Source organism: Sinohyriopsis cumingii, chromosome 18 (genome assembly GCF_028554795.1).
Source record: "Sinohyriopsis cumingii isolate HCF-2022 chromosome 18, ASM2855479v2, whole genome shotgun sequence".
Taxonomy (NCBI): domain Eukaryota; kingdom Metazoa; phylum Mollusca; class Bivalvia; order Unionida; family Unionidae; genus Sinohyriopsis; species Sinohyriopsis cumingii.
In genome coordinates this window covers 37,786,234-37,804,327 of record NC_142978.1, presented here as the reverse complement: position 1 = coordinate 37,804,327, position 18,094 = coordinate 37,786,234, and the positions used below count along the sequence as shown (strand labels likewise).

General features: G+C 33.6%; 1 protein-coding gene across 1 annotated transcript in view; it reads right to left on the bottom strand.

Moving 5' to 3' along the window:
• The window catches only part of LOC149776420 (F-box/LRR-repeat protein 4-like), a 50,247-nt gene that overhangs the window by 5,702 nt on the left and 26,451 nt on the right, over positions 1–18,094 (bottom strand). Inside the window, exons 6-9 of the mRNA XM_089941302.1 lie at positions 15,492–15,562; positions 9,771–9,813; positions 5,296–5,399; positions 2,273–2,382 (exon numbers count right to left, since the gene is read on the bottom strand). Of these exons, the coding sequence (XP_089797428.1) occupies positions 2,273–2,382; positions 5,296–5,399; positions 9,771–9,813; positions 15,492–15,562 (328 nt within the window). The remainder of the gene's footprint in view (positions 1–2,272; positions 2,383–5,295; positions 5,400–9,770; positions 9,814–15,491; positions 15,563–18,094) is intronic.

Below are 18,094 nucleotides of genomic sequence, written 5' to 3'. Positions count from 1 at the left end.
ACACATGCTTCCATTCATTAAAGTGGCATACAAATCACACATGCTTCCATTCATTAAAGTGGCATACAAATCACACATGCTTCCATTCATGAGAGTGACATAAATACCACACATGCTTCCATTCATTAGAGTGGCAAACAAATCACACATGCTTCCATTCATTAGAGTGGCATACAAACCACACATACTTCCATTCATTAGAGTGGCATACAAACCACACATGCTTCCATTCATTAGAGTGGCATACAAATCACACATGCTTCCATTCATTAGAGTGGCATACAAATCACACATGCTTCCATTCATGAGTGCAGATTTTTAAGCCTTGATAAACAGATCTTTTGCAGCATTTTCTTGTACCTCATGCTGCTAAACAGGGGGCTCCCAACTTTGCATTTAATAATATAAAATTGGATCTCAAGCTTTATCCAACATTGAATCTTTGCAAAAAATATTTTTGTATAGGAACTTCTGTTCTAAATGAATTAGTTATTAAAAAGGCTGACAGTTTTCATGATGACCCTGAAACTTTCCAACTGATATCCAAGTATTTAAATGAAGAATGTTTAAGAAAAGCTTGTAAAGGTTTTGAAAACACATCCAGCAGTTGTTCCTGTGCATATTTGAAACGTTCATTTATAGCATTCCCTTTACAAAATCTTCATGAATAAACAGATTGCATTTAAATTCAGACGTAACTGCATTAAAAAACATTTTCAACTTTACATTAGATTTGTGCTGTAACTTTTCTGCAATAAAAGTCATAAAGTTTTCATAACTGTATTGCAGGACAAAATTCACTGATATTAAGATTATATAAAAAATATATATAAGAAGTTTCTATATTTTTGTGTGTGTCATAAATAATACATCCAATGAGACCAGAAGAATCAGATGACCTATGTAACAATAGTTTAAATGCAGGCTGTTTTTTTATCAGCTGCCCAAACGTTTTGTGACTGTATTAGAATCAAATTCACAGCAATTTAGTATTTATTAAGTATACTTAAATATATTCTAAAAGAAGTTAGTCAAGCTAAATTCTGTGGTGTATGACCTATGAAATGAGAGAGATGGACAGAGAGATGGACAGAGAGACGGACAGAGAGACGGATGTATTCAAGTCTGCTTTTCTAGTTGATATTGATATGAATACTTTCTTTCCTGATGCATTTCTGTAAACTAAAAGAGGATCTCTTCATTGCTTCAGACCAACATATAAATAACACGAGAGATTAATTCTTTATCAGAGAGCACCACATTTTTCTAATTTATTATTGTGAAAGGAATGCAATGTATTTTTAGTTGGGTCCACCAATTCTATACCTGTAAACATCCTGCTAAAATGTGTACATGCACAAATTGGTGTTACTTTGTAGCTCTATACCATCACAAATTTGTGTTACTTTGTAGCTCTATACCATCACAAATTTGTGTTACTTTGTAGCTCTATACCATCACAAATTTGTGTTACTTTGTAGCTCTATACCATCACAAATTTGTGTTACTCTGTAGCTCTATACCATCACAAATACATTTCAGAAAAGTGGGTGCATGTACCAATTTTAGTTACCTTGAACTTTTTGAATAGAGGCCACTTATGGCCATCATTGAATAGGCAGATTTTTTTAATAGTACTTGTCTAAGCAGATTAAATCAATTTTGTCACTGATAATTAACTGTAAATCAATTTCTTTTTCTTTTGACATCTGTACCATTTCAAGACTGCACAGCACTTAAAATTTTAGCACTTTAAATTTTCTCATATTATTCACTGTACATTATTTTTAAATAAACCTTTAAAAGAGTCTTTGTATGCCAATGACTATTTAAACATGTTCAAACTGAAAAAGCAAGATGCTCAACTTATGTTCAAATACAAGAACAGCTATAAGGTGAAGATGGAACAACAGATCTGAAGGAAAACTTGTATTAGTGATATTTAGTGAAAATGAGGCTTAAAAATGCCTTGAAAAATCTCTCAATATTAATTCCCAATCACTCTATATTTTCATTCAATCCTCCTATTTGGATTTTTGAAACGGTGACGGGTATGATATGCATAAAAATGAGTTACAACTGCATCTAGTTAGACTGGTTCTTGATTGTCTTATCAAGATTCTTACCAAGCAACAGTAAAGGCATCCATGTTTACTAATCTTATCAAATATACTAATATACTAATATTATTTACTTAGAAAGGACAGATTTGTAAAATATTGGACAAAACAGAATAAATGTCACTGCAAGAGGATCAAAGAAAAAAGCTCACCTCTCAAATTTGAACAGTACTTTGCAACTGATAAGAGACAGTCATTATTCACAAATTTACAGGTGGACATATAGAGGCATGTCAGTTCTCTCCCACAAAACTGAAGAAATCTGAAAGCAGGGGAAGAGTAACTAAATATTCAAGTAAGTCAATGTACTGCTGTCTATTGTCAATAATGAGTTGAGTCTAACTGCAAACAATATAGATCCTGATCTGCCATGACATAATTTGCTGGAAAATCAGAGTTCATGTTGCTTATTTTCCTAATTACTTCTAAAAAAACTGAATAAACCTAGATCTGACAATGCATTATGCAAAGATAGATCAGGGTCTGTGCAGTCTGAAGTTTCTTATGACATGTGAATGAAAATATACAGTATTATTCATTTCTAATACACCAGTCCATGTTACATTATTTTGAATTGGTATACTGTTTGAATCTGCGCCAGGAAGATCCACAGTGTTATATGGAGATTAATGGTATTAAATATTTGTATATACTCAATTATAAGTTACTTGTTGGCATTAAAGATTCCTATATACTCAATTGTAAGTTACTTGTTGGCATTAAAGATTCCTATATACTCAATTTTAAGTTACTTGTTGGCATTAAAGATTCCTATATACTCCATTGTAAGTTACTTGTTGGCATTAAAGATTCCTATATACTCCATTGTAAGTTACTTGTCGACATTAAAGATTCCTATATACTCCATTATAAGTTACTTGTTGGCATTAAAGATTCCTATATACTCCATTGTAAGTTACTTGTTGGCATTAAAGATTCCTATGTACTCCATTGTAAGTTACTTGTTGGCATTAAAGATTCCTATATACTCCATTGTAAGTTACTTGTTTGCATTAAAGATTCCTATATACTCAATTATAAGTTACTTGTTGGCATTAAAGATTCCTATATACTCCATTGTAAGTTACTTGTCGACATTAAAGATTCCTATATACTCCATTATAAGTTACTGGTTGGCATTAAAGATTCCTATATACTGAATTGTTAGTTACTTGTCCACATTAAAGATTCCTATATACTCAATTATAAGTTACTGGTTGGCATTAAAGATTCCTATATACTCAATTGTAAGTTACTTGTTGGCATTAAAGATTCCTATATACTCAGTTATAAGTTACTGGTTGGCATTAAAGATTCCTATATACTCCATTGTAAGTTACTTGTTGGCATTAAAGATTCCTATATACTCAATTGTAAGTTACTTGTTGGCATTAAAGATTCCTATATACTCCATTGTAAGTTACTTGTCGACATTAAAGATTCCTATATACTCAATTATAAGTTACTGGTTGGCATTAAAGATTCCTATATACTCCATTGTAAGTTACTGGTTGGCATTAAAGATTCCTATATACTCAATTGTAAGTTACTTGTTGGCATTAAATATTCCTATATACTCAGTTGTAAGTTACTTGTCGGCATTAAAGATTCCTATATACTCAATTGTAAGTTACTTGTCGGCATTAAAGATTCCTATATACTCAATTGTAAGTTACTTGTTGGCATTAAAGATTCCTATATACTCCAATGTAAGTTACTTGTTGGCATTAAAGATTCCTATATACTCCATTGTAAGTTACTTGTCGACATTAAAGATTCCTATATACTCAGTTATAAGTTACTTGTTGGCATTAAAGATTCCTATATACTCAATTGTAAGTTACTGGTTGGCATTAAAGATTCCTATATACTCCATTATAAGTTACTTGTTGGCATTAAAGATTCCTATATACTCAGTTATAAGTTACTTGTTGGCATTAAAGATTCCTATATACTCAGTTATAAGTTACTTGTTGGCATTAAAGATTCCTATATACTCAATTGTAAGTTACTGGTTGGCATTAAAGATTCCTATATACTCAGTTGTAAGTTACTTGTTGGCATTAAAGATTCCTATATACTCAATTATAAGTTACTTGTTGGCATTAAAGATTCCTATATACTCCATTGTAAGTTACTTGTTGGCATTAAAGATTCCTATATACTCAACTGTAAGTTACTTGTTGGCATTAAAGATTCCTATATACTCAGTTGTAAGTTACTTGTTGGCATTAAAGATTCCTATATACTCAGTTGTAAGTTACTTGTTGGCATTAAAGATTCCTATATACTCAATTGTAAGTTACTGGTTGGCATTAAAGATTCCTATATACTCAATTTTAAGTTACTTGTTGGCATTAAAGATTCCTATATACTCCATTGTAAGTTACTTGTCGACATTAAAGATTCCTATATACTCAACTGTAAGTTACTTGTCAACATTAAAGATTCCTATATACTCAGTTATAAGTTACTTGTTGGCATTAAAGATTCCTATATACTCAATTGTAAGTTACTTGTCGACATTAAAGATTCCTATATACTCAGTTATAAGTTACTTGTTGGCATTAAAGATTCCTATATACTCCACTGTAAGTTACTTGTCGACATTAAAGATTCCAATATACTCAATTGTAAGTTACTTATTGCACTAATTACTCTGAACAAACTCCACAGATCCAGATCTGTAGGCAAAGATCATGACTGCACAGTCTGCAATTGGATTCAACTTGTAAGCCAATATATATGGTAGTGCTCCAAGATGTATACTCTCTGCTGTATTTGTACAAAACCTTTCAATGTGTCAGAATGGTGATAATAGTCTTTTATTGAGTACTAAGTTAAAAGATAAAGGTAAATAATGTTTATTATCCAGATTAATGTGGGGGGAAGTTGTTTTTTCTTGAGCAGTGAAAAACATTATGTATAATGTTGATAATGTTATTTTCAGCTATAAATGTACATTGATCATATGATCAAATTTGCAATAATTATTTCATCTTCAACAAGACACAAATTCTTCCAGTAATCATTACCTTTTTAATGGAATCAATTTTGTTATACATTTCTTTTGAGTGGATAACATATAAACATAGTGGAAAAGTGATTTCAAGGTAGGTATGTATGACCAATTATGACTTAATTTGAAAACAATACACCAAGTACATGTACTTACGCATTAACCCCATTTTTTGTCAGGAGTGGATTTTTACACCAAGAGAGATTCAATCGCTGAAGTTGACTGAAATTGTTCAAACCATTCACTGCTGCATCTGTAACCTGAAATTGGAATTTTATGGATCTTCTTAAAGTGAGGGGCAGTTTATAATCAGAACTTTTACAGGAATTTTTTAAAAACTATCATACCAGGGATGGAATCAGGTGATGCTCTGAAATACTCCTGGACATTTAAAAGATTCTAGTATGAAAGGTTAACATAGGTTCAACAGAGTATGGTCTCTTGCCTACTATCCATACTATGATGTACTCAATTCAATATGACTCACAGAAACTTTAATTGAAACTTTAACACAAGATACCAACAAATTATCAACAGTTTTGCTAACAAATTATCAACAGTGTTACTAACAAAATACCAACATTATTAATACAGCAGCTGGAAAGGTGGTATGTACCTGTTAATTCATTTGAATACATGATATGTTTTAATTGAATGAACCAATATTGGACAACAAATTCTTTTAACTTATTAAATGCAAAGAGAGCATGAATGGTGACTTTCATGGGAATAATAAGAATCCAGAAGAGGGCATGAATGCTGACTTTTATGATAATAAGAATTCAGAAGAGGGCATAAATGCTGACTTTTATGATAATAAGAATCCAGAAGAGGGCATGAATACTTACTTTTATGATAATAAGAATCCAGAAGAAGGCATAAATGCTGACTTTTATGATAAGAAGAATCCAGAAGAGGGCATAAATGCTGACTTTTATGATAAGAAGAATCCAGAAGAAGTCATAAATGCGGACTTTTATGATAAGAAGAATCCAGCAGAGGGCATGAATACTGACTTTTATGATAATTAGAATCCAGAAGAGGGCAAGAATACTGACTTTTATGATAATAAGAATCCAGAAGAAGGCATAAATGCTGACTTTTATGATAAGAAGAATCCAGAAGAGGGCATGAATGCTGACTTTTATGATAAGAAGAATCCAGAAGAAGGCATAAATGCTGACTTTTATGATAAGAAGAATCCAGAAGAGGGCATGAATACTGACTTTTATGATAATTAGAATCCAGAAGAGGGCATGAATACTGACTTTTATGATAATAAGAATCCAGAAGAGGGCATAATTGCTGACTTTTATGATAATTAGAATCCAGAAGAGGGCATGAATACTGACTTTTATGATAATTAGAATCCAGAAGAAGGCATGAATACTGACTTTTATGATAATAAGAATCCAGGAGAGGGCATAATTGCTGACTTTTATGATAATAAGAATCCAGGAGAGGGCATAATTGCTAACTTTTGTGATAATTATAATTTTCATGGGAATAATAAGAATCCATAAACTGGCATGAATCCAAGGGAATAATACGAATCCAGAAGAAGACATGAATGGTAACCTTCATGGAATGCTAAGAATCAAACTAAAAAAAAGAACATCAAGAAGTGAATAGCAATCATTAGCTCTGGTTTGAACTGTACTTACCATGTTAACAAATACTAAATAAAGGAATTGTGTGCAATTTGTTAATTTGTACTCTACACCACTTTGGAGATGAATCTATAACAAAAACATAATATGGAGATAAGGCTATATTAAAAAATGGGGGCATAAATTGTGAAAATTGTGAAAGTACCATGATTTTGCAGATTATTTGAGGTTAATCATGATATGTACAAAGTTTCACAGCCATCAACTAAAAACATGTAAAATGATCCTGTCTGGTACTGCATTCAAGTACAGGACAAAAAAGGTGATAACTCTAAAAATAGCATGGGAACAATGATCTGTGCTGGTCCACTGGTATGGAACAACATTCCCAGTGACATAAGGCAGGCTCTTAGCATTTCTTCTTTTCATAATCAATGTCTTAAATGGATGGAATTTTTAGAAAATTGACCAATGACCATTTGACCCCAAAATTGATAAGGCTATTTCTTACCTCTAGTACAAGCTATTTGCAAAGTTTGATAACTGACTGATGGTGGAAAACTATTGTGCACATAAGAATTTGCTAACAGACAGATGGATGGATGGGTAAAATGGCAGGTAGTAAAACAATGGAAGAAGAGTGATTTGCCAGCTTCTTTATCTTCATGTCATGATCATAATGTTTCTGTAACTTCATGGCAATCAATCAAAAACTGTGCTAATAAGATTTAGTGTCAGGGTGGATTAACATGAATATAAGGATTACCATAAACCCCACCTCCTACATCCATAAAGGTATGATAGCATGGAGCCCAGGTAGTGGAGTTAGTGGCCTTTGAGGTGCTGGAGTTCAAATATTTTGAGTTTAGAGAAACTGGAGAGCCTGAAGAAAAAACATCAACCATGTAAAGGTACCCATTAGCACTGACAAGATTTGGTGTGGATTCAAAATTACAAAGCGTGTTTGTTCCAAGCTATTATAGGTCTATCACTGACAAGATATGCTATTCATAAGTTTAATGATACACTTGTCTAAAGTCTATTTCAACCAAGTCAAGTTGGTAAACATTTAGAGTTTTCTTTGCCAAATTAAAGATAGTTACAAACCTTCTCTATATGAGAGCTTAGTTATTTTCAGCAGGCAAACAAAATTGATTTTCAATCAGAAGTGTGATTTTGTAGCAGATGATGGCATACACCACAGAAATTCCAGTATGACTGGTATTAGGTTATCATCTGAATAAATTTTCATTGATTCAAATGCTAAAATGTAACACTGTACCATTTACCCATAATGCCTTGCAGAAACATAATCCATAATGATATACAGAAATGGAAGATTGGTACTGGAATTTCCACATTTCATCATCTGCTACAATGCATACTTTTAACTGAAAATGAAATTTATTTACCTAACCATAATGGCTGATCTCTTATATCTTTATGGTCATTTCATTCATTATAAAAGCACAATATATTTACCCATGAATAATGTCATGATGTCATGCACTGTAAAAATACAATGTACTGTATTTACCCATGAATAATGTGATGATGTCATGCAGTGTAAAAGTACAATGTACTGTATTTACCCATTAATAATGTCATGATGTCATGCACTGTACAAATACAATGTACTGTATTTACCCATGAATAATGTGATGATGTCATGCACTGTAAAAATACAATGTACTGTATTTACCCATTAATAATGTCATGATGTCATGCACTGTACAAATACAATGTACTGTATTTACCCATTAATAATGTCATGATGTCATGCACTGTACAAATACAATGTACTGTATTTACCCATTAATAATGTCATGATGTCATGCAGTGTAAAAATACAATGTACTGTATTTACCCATGAATAATGTGATGATGTCATGCACTGTAAAAATACAATGTATTTACCCATGAATAATGTCATGATGTCATGCACTGTACAAATACAATGTACTGTATTTACCCATGAATAATGTGATGATGTCATGCACTGTACAAATATAATGTACTGTAATTACCCATGAATAATGTCATGATGTCATGCAGTGTAAAAATACAATGTACTGTATTTGCCCATCAATAATGTCATGATGTCATGCACTGTACAAATACAATGTACTGTATTTACCCATGAATAATGTCATGATGTCATGCACTGTACAAATACAATGTACTGTATTTACCCATGAATAATGTCATGATGTCATGCACTGTACAAATACAATGTACTGTATTTACCCATGAATAATGTCATGATGTCATGCACTGTACAAATACAATGTACTGTATTTACCCATGAATAATGTCATGATGTCATGCACTGTACAAATACAATGTACTGTATTTACCCATGAATAATGTCATGATGTCATTCACTGTAAAAGCATACTGCATTTACACATGCATAGTTTATAAAAAATAATGCATAGCAGAGAACAAGATCTCCCACCACACACAGCACAGAATATACAAGTATTTGCTGTTTGCTTTGAAATCATAAGAAATTCCAATAGCAAAGACCCAGATCTCACATCACTCTGCATCAGATCAAGTTCTCTGCTGTTTGCTTGAAATCACAAGAAAAATTCCAATAGCAAATACCTAGATCTCACATCACTCTGCATGAGATCAAGTTCTCTGCTGTTTGCTTGAAATCATAATAAATTCCAATAGCAAAGACACAGATCTCATATCACTCTGCATGAGATCAAATTCTCTGCTGTTTGCTTGAAATAATAAAAAGAGCATATCAAATTGACCCAGATCAGCCATAACTGCACTCGCAGATCAAGGTTGTTGCTGTGAGCTAAATCCAATTGTGTAAATCCAGATCTCCCATCATACATGCACCAGCACAATAACTGAAGGACATGATCGAATGTTTATATAATTTCAACAATTTTCTCACTAAGGATCTCAATATTGACCAATTATTCAAGTTAAAATAAAATGTATATTAAGTAAGCAGTGAAGCAAGATATTAATTTCTTAACGTTAACATTATTTTTTTACCTGTGTCCAAAAAGGCTGCAGATTTAGCTCCATACACTGGAGTCTAGAAAAATACAACAACAGTTATAAAGATGACTTGCTTCTCTTAAGGTAGCAGGAGAGAGTTTTGTAAATTGGCCCATATCAAAGTACTATTTGGAATTTTGCTATGAGATTATATTGACTTGTCAGGAAAAGTGAATGACATGCTTGTGCTTTGGGTCATTACAATAAAAAAAATACTGACCTTTCTGACTTCCCCGGTGTACTCTATACTTTATTAAGATGGCTGTTGTGGGAGCCATATTGGTTATCAGATCAGCACCATTTTCATTTAAGACAAACCAGACATCCTAAGAAGGCTATAAAGAAAACCCCATGCTGATATGACCATCCATCAAGGAGGAATAGGGAAAAGATTTTTAAGATAGCTGCTATGTTGGCTATATTAAACATCCTATTGACACCATTTTCATTTAGAAACAACTGAACATTATAAGAAAACTTCTGGTGAAAACCTCATGACAACATGACTTTCCATTGAAGAATAGCTATAACCTAATTCAATATGAAAGTGATGGTGGCCATATTGGATATCAGAATGGCGCCATATTGGATATCAGACTGGTACCATTTTCAGTTGGATTCAACCAGATATCACAAGGAGTCTTCTAGTGGAAGCCCATGCTGACATGATATTTTGTGTTCAAGAGAAGCAGCAATAACAGGAGTAGCAAGATGTTCAACATGACAGCCATGGTGGCCATATTACATGCCATAGTTAAATCATTTTCATTTACATCCAACTAGATATTACAACAGGTCTTTTGGTTAAAATGATATTTTCATCTGTCTATGAGGGGTAGCAAAAACAATATTTTCAAGATGGCCAAAGTTGAGAAGGAACAGAGCAACCAGTATTTTCAAGGTGGCAGCAATCATGGCCATATTCACTGTCAGCTCAGGACCATTTTCATTTATGTTAAACTAGACAGCACAAACAAACTTGGTAAAAACCACAAGTAAATATGACCATCCATCTAGAAGAAGCAGCAATGACAAAATATTTAAGATCAGCACCATTTTCTTTATAAGAAGTCTTCTGGTGAAAACTCCAATGATAATATAACTTTCTATTCAGAGTAGTAGCGATAAGAGTTTCAAGATGGCTGCCTTAGTAGCTATAGTCGACATCAGATTTAAGCCCTTTTCATTTAAGACCATCTAGACAACATAAGAAGTCTTTTAGTGAAACTCCATATTGACATGACTATCCTTTACGAGAGGAGTACAGCGATAACAAGATTTTCAAGATGGCATCTGTGTCTGCCATATTGGATGTCTGAGTAACACTATGTCGACTTATGACCAAGAAATCATAGGAAGTCTTCTGGTGAAAACCCCATGCTGAATGATAATTTCGTTTTTAGGAGAAGTAATGATAGATTTTTTCAAGGTGGCTACTTTATGAGGTCTTGAGAAGTTTATTTACAACCAAACTCATAGAAGACAGTGAGATGACTGTGTGTATAAAGTTTCACATCAATCCTACAAGTAGTTTACAAGGAATATCAATAAAAGTATTTTAAGGCTGTATGAGTATCTAAAGGTTTTTTGGGTGAACAGTACATACATACCAGTTATCAGGGTTTGAAATAACAGTTATCAGGGCTTGAAATACCAGTTATCAGGGCTTGAAATAAATGGCTGTAAGAATATCTATTGTATATTATCATGCTAAGTACAGAAAAATCAGCAGTTAATGAATTAAAAGGCAAACAAATTAATCTAACATACCAGTTAGATTGGATAATCATTCTACTTCAAGATAAACAGCTAAGGATTCTAGTCTAACATTGTTTTCAGCACAAATTATTTTATATTATTGTTTCAAGTATTTCTAAGCAATAACTAGAATAATAAATAATAATAATGAAATACTAAATAATCTCTTACGGGACTGTCTTACAGAGAATTTATTTTGAAATAATTCAAATCAATGGATTAGAAAAGAAAATGATAGACTTCATACTGTTTTCATTTCCTCCATTCTCTAATATTTATCTTGACAAATTTCCTTTTCAGCCTATTTTTCCCAACCTTCTTTCCTTGTAAACTCATATACTACACATTATACCTATATACATGATTTGGATCATAGCAATATTGATATACATGTTTTGGATTGTAGCAATATTGATATACATGTTTTGCATTGTAGCAATATTGATATACATGTTTTGCATTGTAGCAATATTGATATACATGTTTTGCATTGTAGCAATATTGATATACATGTTTTGCATTGTAGCAATATTGATATACATGTTTGTGATTGCAACAATACTGATGTTTTGATTTTAGTAATATTGATATACATGTTTTTACTGGACGTAGCAATATTGATATACACATTGCTTGTAAGTTTCACTACAAACACTTTTCTAAATGAATCTGACAAATTCACTGAAGTGTTTAAATTATTAAAGTCATTAAAACATGTTGCAGAAAACTGACAAAAGTCATCCCCATGATTGGCCAAATTAACGTCATTTTTATTGTACTCTACATACTTTAAAACTTACAACAAGAACACAAGAAATAAAAATAACCCAAGTTGTTCAGCTACTTATGTTTATATTCCAGCCAAAAACACTTTGATACTACTACCTACATGTCATATTTGCAAATTTCCAACACTGTTGTTGTTGTTCTAGTGTTTAACGCCATTTTCAGCACAAGATAGGCAATACATGGCAGCCAGTATAACTGGTGGAGGAAGAACTCTGGAAAACCCAGGGAAGAACCACCGATCCACAAGAAGCTAATGACAGGCTTTCCCATGTTCCCACGCTAGCCAATCCTTGGACTCTAGCCCACACAGACAGAGGTGAGATGGCAGTGATCCGGAACAGTGAGCACTTTAGACCACTCGGCCACTCGGGGCCCCTCCAACATTGTAAATTTACTCCCATGATTTAATATATCCCATGGGAGTTAACTCTTCTAAGATACCACCTGACCAACCTCTCCAATGGGAAAAAGCCACAAACTTGTAAACATAATTATTAAACTGTTAACACATATGCAAGTATCTATTTATAGATCCTATGCAACTTTATATTCTTTAATATCTTAAAATAGAACATACACCAAATCCAGCTATAGATAATCACTACAGTTTACAGTTACAAATAAAAATTACAAAAAATAAAGACATACACAACAATGGCATTATCTCGTAATGTCTCTTTCATCAAATTTTTGGATGCTTGCTAGTATTTGATATATTTACATAGACTGACATTTGTATATGGATGGTACGTAAAATTCCTCTCCTTTTCACTCAGAATTAAATCCTTCAGAACACCACATTTTCTAACCAGAACACCTGCGTCTCTATTGTCCATTGACTCTTTTTAAAAATTTCTGATGCATGCATGTTAGGCAGCATGACTCGCTACCATAATGTAAAAAACCCCCAAAAAACAAGATCTTACTTGTCTAATCAATAGCCAGGGAGGAACAGTAACTACAGTTGGCCATATGGTGACCAATTCATTTTTTAAAAAATGTAACCCAGATAAAATAGTTTACTGAAATGTCAAAGAAAACAGATTACCTTTGAAGCACCAATTGTTATGAAAATGTACTAAGCAAATAAAAAACATCAGTCTCAATCATGCAATACAATTATCTGATGTTGCAACCACAATAACAAATGGGCATTTGTTTGGTTCTCCATTATGTGCTTCATCATTCATTACATGATTATGCTATTTGTTTCCACTGAATCCAGATCTATATGATCTGAGAAAATTATTGAATGTTTTAAATATAAATTGTGGATTCATTACATGTGACGAGATTCACGGGTAAGAATACAGTGTTGATACTTTGTTCATGCTATACATTAACATGAATATATAAATAGTATACACATATATGTACCAATGCATGGTCCTCTGAATATGCCTTCTTTGTTTGCATTGCAGGTGTATTCGTCATTTAATATGCATCTATTTAAGATGGTAACTGTGCCAATGAAGCATGTATTTTTGCGCCCGCATTTAAATATGGCAGGGGGAATAACACAATATACACTTTCCATATATATCGTGGGGGAAATAATACTATATGCAATTTCCATATATATGGCAAGGAAAAACACAGTATATCCTATCCATTTATATGGCAAGGAATAACACAGTATATCCTATCCATATATATGGCAAGGAATAACACAGTATATCCTATCCATATATATGGCAAGGAATAACACAGTATATCCTATCCATATATATGGCAGAGGGAATAACACAACATACAAGAATTAAGAGATAATTTCAACAAGAAAAAGACAAAAAACTATAGAAAGTGGAGGAATAAAGCTAAGTACATGTACCTAATAGATAAGGAAAAAGAGAACTACTATAAACAGGCTTTTGATGAAAGTAAGAGTACCAAGACATTGTGGAAGCAAGACCTGAACCCACCCAATATCAGTTGTTTTCCCCATAGACTTATGCAAAATGATGATGTAGCAACATCTGTACAAGACATTGTGGAAATGTTCAACAATTTCTTTACAAGCATCTACAGTAACAGTATTGAGAACCAGACCAACATCATGATTTAACCTAATGATCTTCCATCATTTATAAGAGCTAAAATTCCTGAAGATCATCATAATTATTTTCTATGTTAGTGAAGCTGATGTTTTTGATATGCTCATTGAAGGTGAGTATTATTAAATTATCTGGATTGGATGGTATTCCTACACGTATTCTTAAAACTGCTGCACCAGCAATTACAAAGTCATTAACGCATATCACAAACTTAAGTATAATGAGTGGTAATTTTCCAGAAAGATTGAAATCTGAAAAGGTTACACCTATCTTTAAGAAAGGAGAAAAGGAGGACCCAATTCTACCTGTATTGTCAAAATTACAATGAAAAGCAAGTAGCCATTCAGGTCTGTAAACTGTTTTAAACATACTCTCTATTTCATAAAGCACAATCAGGATTTAGAAAGTACCACTCGTGCCAAACAGAACTTACCAAATTAATTGATCTTTGGCTGAAGGAAATGGATAATGGACATATGACTGGGATTGTTTTCCTTGACTTCAAGAAAGCCTTTGATCTTGCTGATCATGAAATTCTGCTGCAACAGTTGAACTGTTACAGATTTGACAATCCTCCTTTCAACTGGTTTAGATCACACCTAAACCAAAGGTCTCAACAAGTAAGCATTGGCAATATTTGCTTTCAAACATGCACTATTCATTCAGGGGTCCCTCAAGGCTCATTCTTCTCAATGATCTACCATTAAATGATGAATCCACAAATACAGATTTGTTTGCAGATGATCTTTCATATAATGCACATCGTTATCTTAAGAGGGCCTTAAGGGAGAATAGTCCTTGACTAATGAGTTACCCTGTATAAATAAAGTATTATTATTATTATTATTATTATTATTATTATTATTATTAAACAATCCATATATACTGCAGGGGAAATAACACTATATACCATTTCTATATATATGGCATGGTGAATAACACTATATGCCATTTCTATATATATGGCATGGTGAATAGCACAATATGCCATTTCTATACACATGGTATGGAAATAAGAAGGTAAAACTTTTCATCATATGACTTAGATTTATAAAAAGCTAATTTTACCAAAAAAATAATTATACAAATCATAATGTCATGACTGAAAACAAACCTGTGTGTTTCTTCTGTGCTAAAGAATTTTGACAGATCCAAGTCACTATGGATTCCCTGGATTATCTCCCTCTGCAAGACATCAAATATATGCACTGACAAAAGCTGGTTTAACTCTGTAGGAAATGAAATTAAATAACATTCCTGGAAATTCAAGGTTAAGTTCAACAACAAAAAGATAGTCACCATAATAGCCATGCTAGACATCAGCTCAGTAACACAATCTTCAAGATTGCCACCATGATGTCCACAATGGACATTAGATCAGTAACACAATCTTCAAGATAGCCACCATGATGTCCATAATAGCCATGCTAGACATCAGATCAGTAACACGATCTTCAAGATAGCCACCATGATGTCCATAATAGCTATACTTGACATCAGATCAGTAACACAATCTTCAAGATAGCCACCATGATGTCCATAATAGCTATACTTGACATCAGATCAGTAACACAATCTTCAAGATAGCCACCATGATGTCCATAATAGCTATACTTGTCATCAGATCAGTAACACAATCTTCAAGATAGCCACCATGATGTCCATAATAGCCATGCTGGACATCAGCTCAGTAAAACGATCTTCAAGATAGCCACCATGATGTCCATAATAGCTATACCTGACATCAGATCAGTAACACGATCTTCAAGATAGCCACCATGATGTCCATAATAGCTATACTTGAAATCAGATCAGTAACACAATCTTCAAGATAGCCACCATGGTGGCCACAACGGACATTAGATCAGTAACAAGATCTTCAAGATAGCCACCATTATGGCCACAATGGACATTAGATCAGTAACAAGATCTTCAAGATAGCCACCAATAATACCCATGCTAGACATCAGATCAGTAACAAGATCTTCAAGATAGCCACCATGATGTCCATAATAGCCACACTAGACATCAGATCAGTAACACAATCTTCAAGATAGCCACCATAATGTCCATAACAGCCATGCTTGACATTAGATCAGTAACAAGATCTTCAAGATAGCCACCATTATGGCCACAATGGACATTAGACCAGTAACAAGATCTTCAAGATAGCCACCAATAATACCCATGCTAGACATCAGATCAGTAACAAGATCTTCAAGATAGCCACCATGATGTCCATAATAGCCACACTAGACATCAGATCAGTAACACAGTCTTCAAGATAGCCACCATAATGTCCATAACAGCCATGCTTGACATCAGATCAGTAACACGATCTTCAAGATAGCCACCATTATGGCCACAATGGACATTAGACCAGTAACAAGATCTTCAAGATAGCCACCAATAATACCCATGCTAGACATCAGATCAGTAACAAGATCTTCAAGATAGCCACCATGATGTCCATAATAGCCATACTAGACATCAGATCAGTAACACAATCTTCAAGATAGCCACCATAATGTCCATAACAGCCATGCTTGACATCAGATCAGTAACACGATCTTCAAGATAGCCACCATGATGTCCATAATAGCTATACTTGACATCAGATCAGTAACAAGATCTTCAAGATAGCCACCATGATGTCCATAATAGCCATGCTAGACATCAGGTCAGTAACAAGATCTTCAAGATAGCCACCAATAATACCCATGCTAGACATCAGATCAGTAACACAATCTTCAAGATAGCCACCATGATGTCCATAATAGCCATGCTAGACATCAGGTCAGTAACAAGATCTTCAAGATAGCCACCAATAATACCCATGCTAGACATCAGATCAGTAACACAATCTTCAAGATAGCCACCATGATGTCCATAATAGCTATACTTGACATCAGCTCAGTAAAACGATCTTCAAGATAGCCACCATGATGTCCATAATAGCCATACTAGACATCAGATCAGTAACAAGATCTTCAAGATAGCCACCATGGTGGCCACAACGGACATTAGATCAGTAACAAGATCTTCAAGATAGCCACCATTATGGCCACAATGGACATTAGACCAGTAACAAGATCTTCAAGATAGCCACCAATAATACCCATGCTAGACATCAGATCAGTAACAAGATCTTCAAGATAGCCACCATGATGTCCATAATAGCCACACTAGACATCAGATCAGTAACACAATCTTCAAGATAGCCACCATAATGTCCATAACAGCCATGCTTGACATCAGATCAGTAACACGATCTTCAAGATAGCCACCATGATGTCCATAATAGCTATACTTGACATCAGATCAGTAACAAGATCTTCAAGATAGCCACCATGATGTCCATAATAGCCATGCTAGACATCAGGTCAGTAACAAGATCTTCAAGATAGCCACCAATAATACCCATGCTAGACATCAGATCAGTAACACAATCTTTAAGATAGCCACCATAATGTCCATAATAGCCATGTTAGACATCAGATCAGTAACACGATCTTCAAGATAGCCACCATGATGTCCATAATAGCTATACTTGACATCAGATCAGTAACACAATCTTCAAGATAGCCACCATGATGTCCATAATAGCTATACTTGACATCAGATCAGTAACAAGATCTTCAAGATAGCCACCATGATGTCCATAATAGCCATGCTAGACATCAGATCAGTAACACGATCTTCAAGATAGCCACCAAT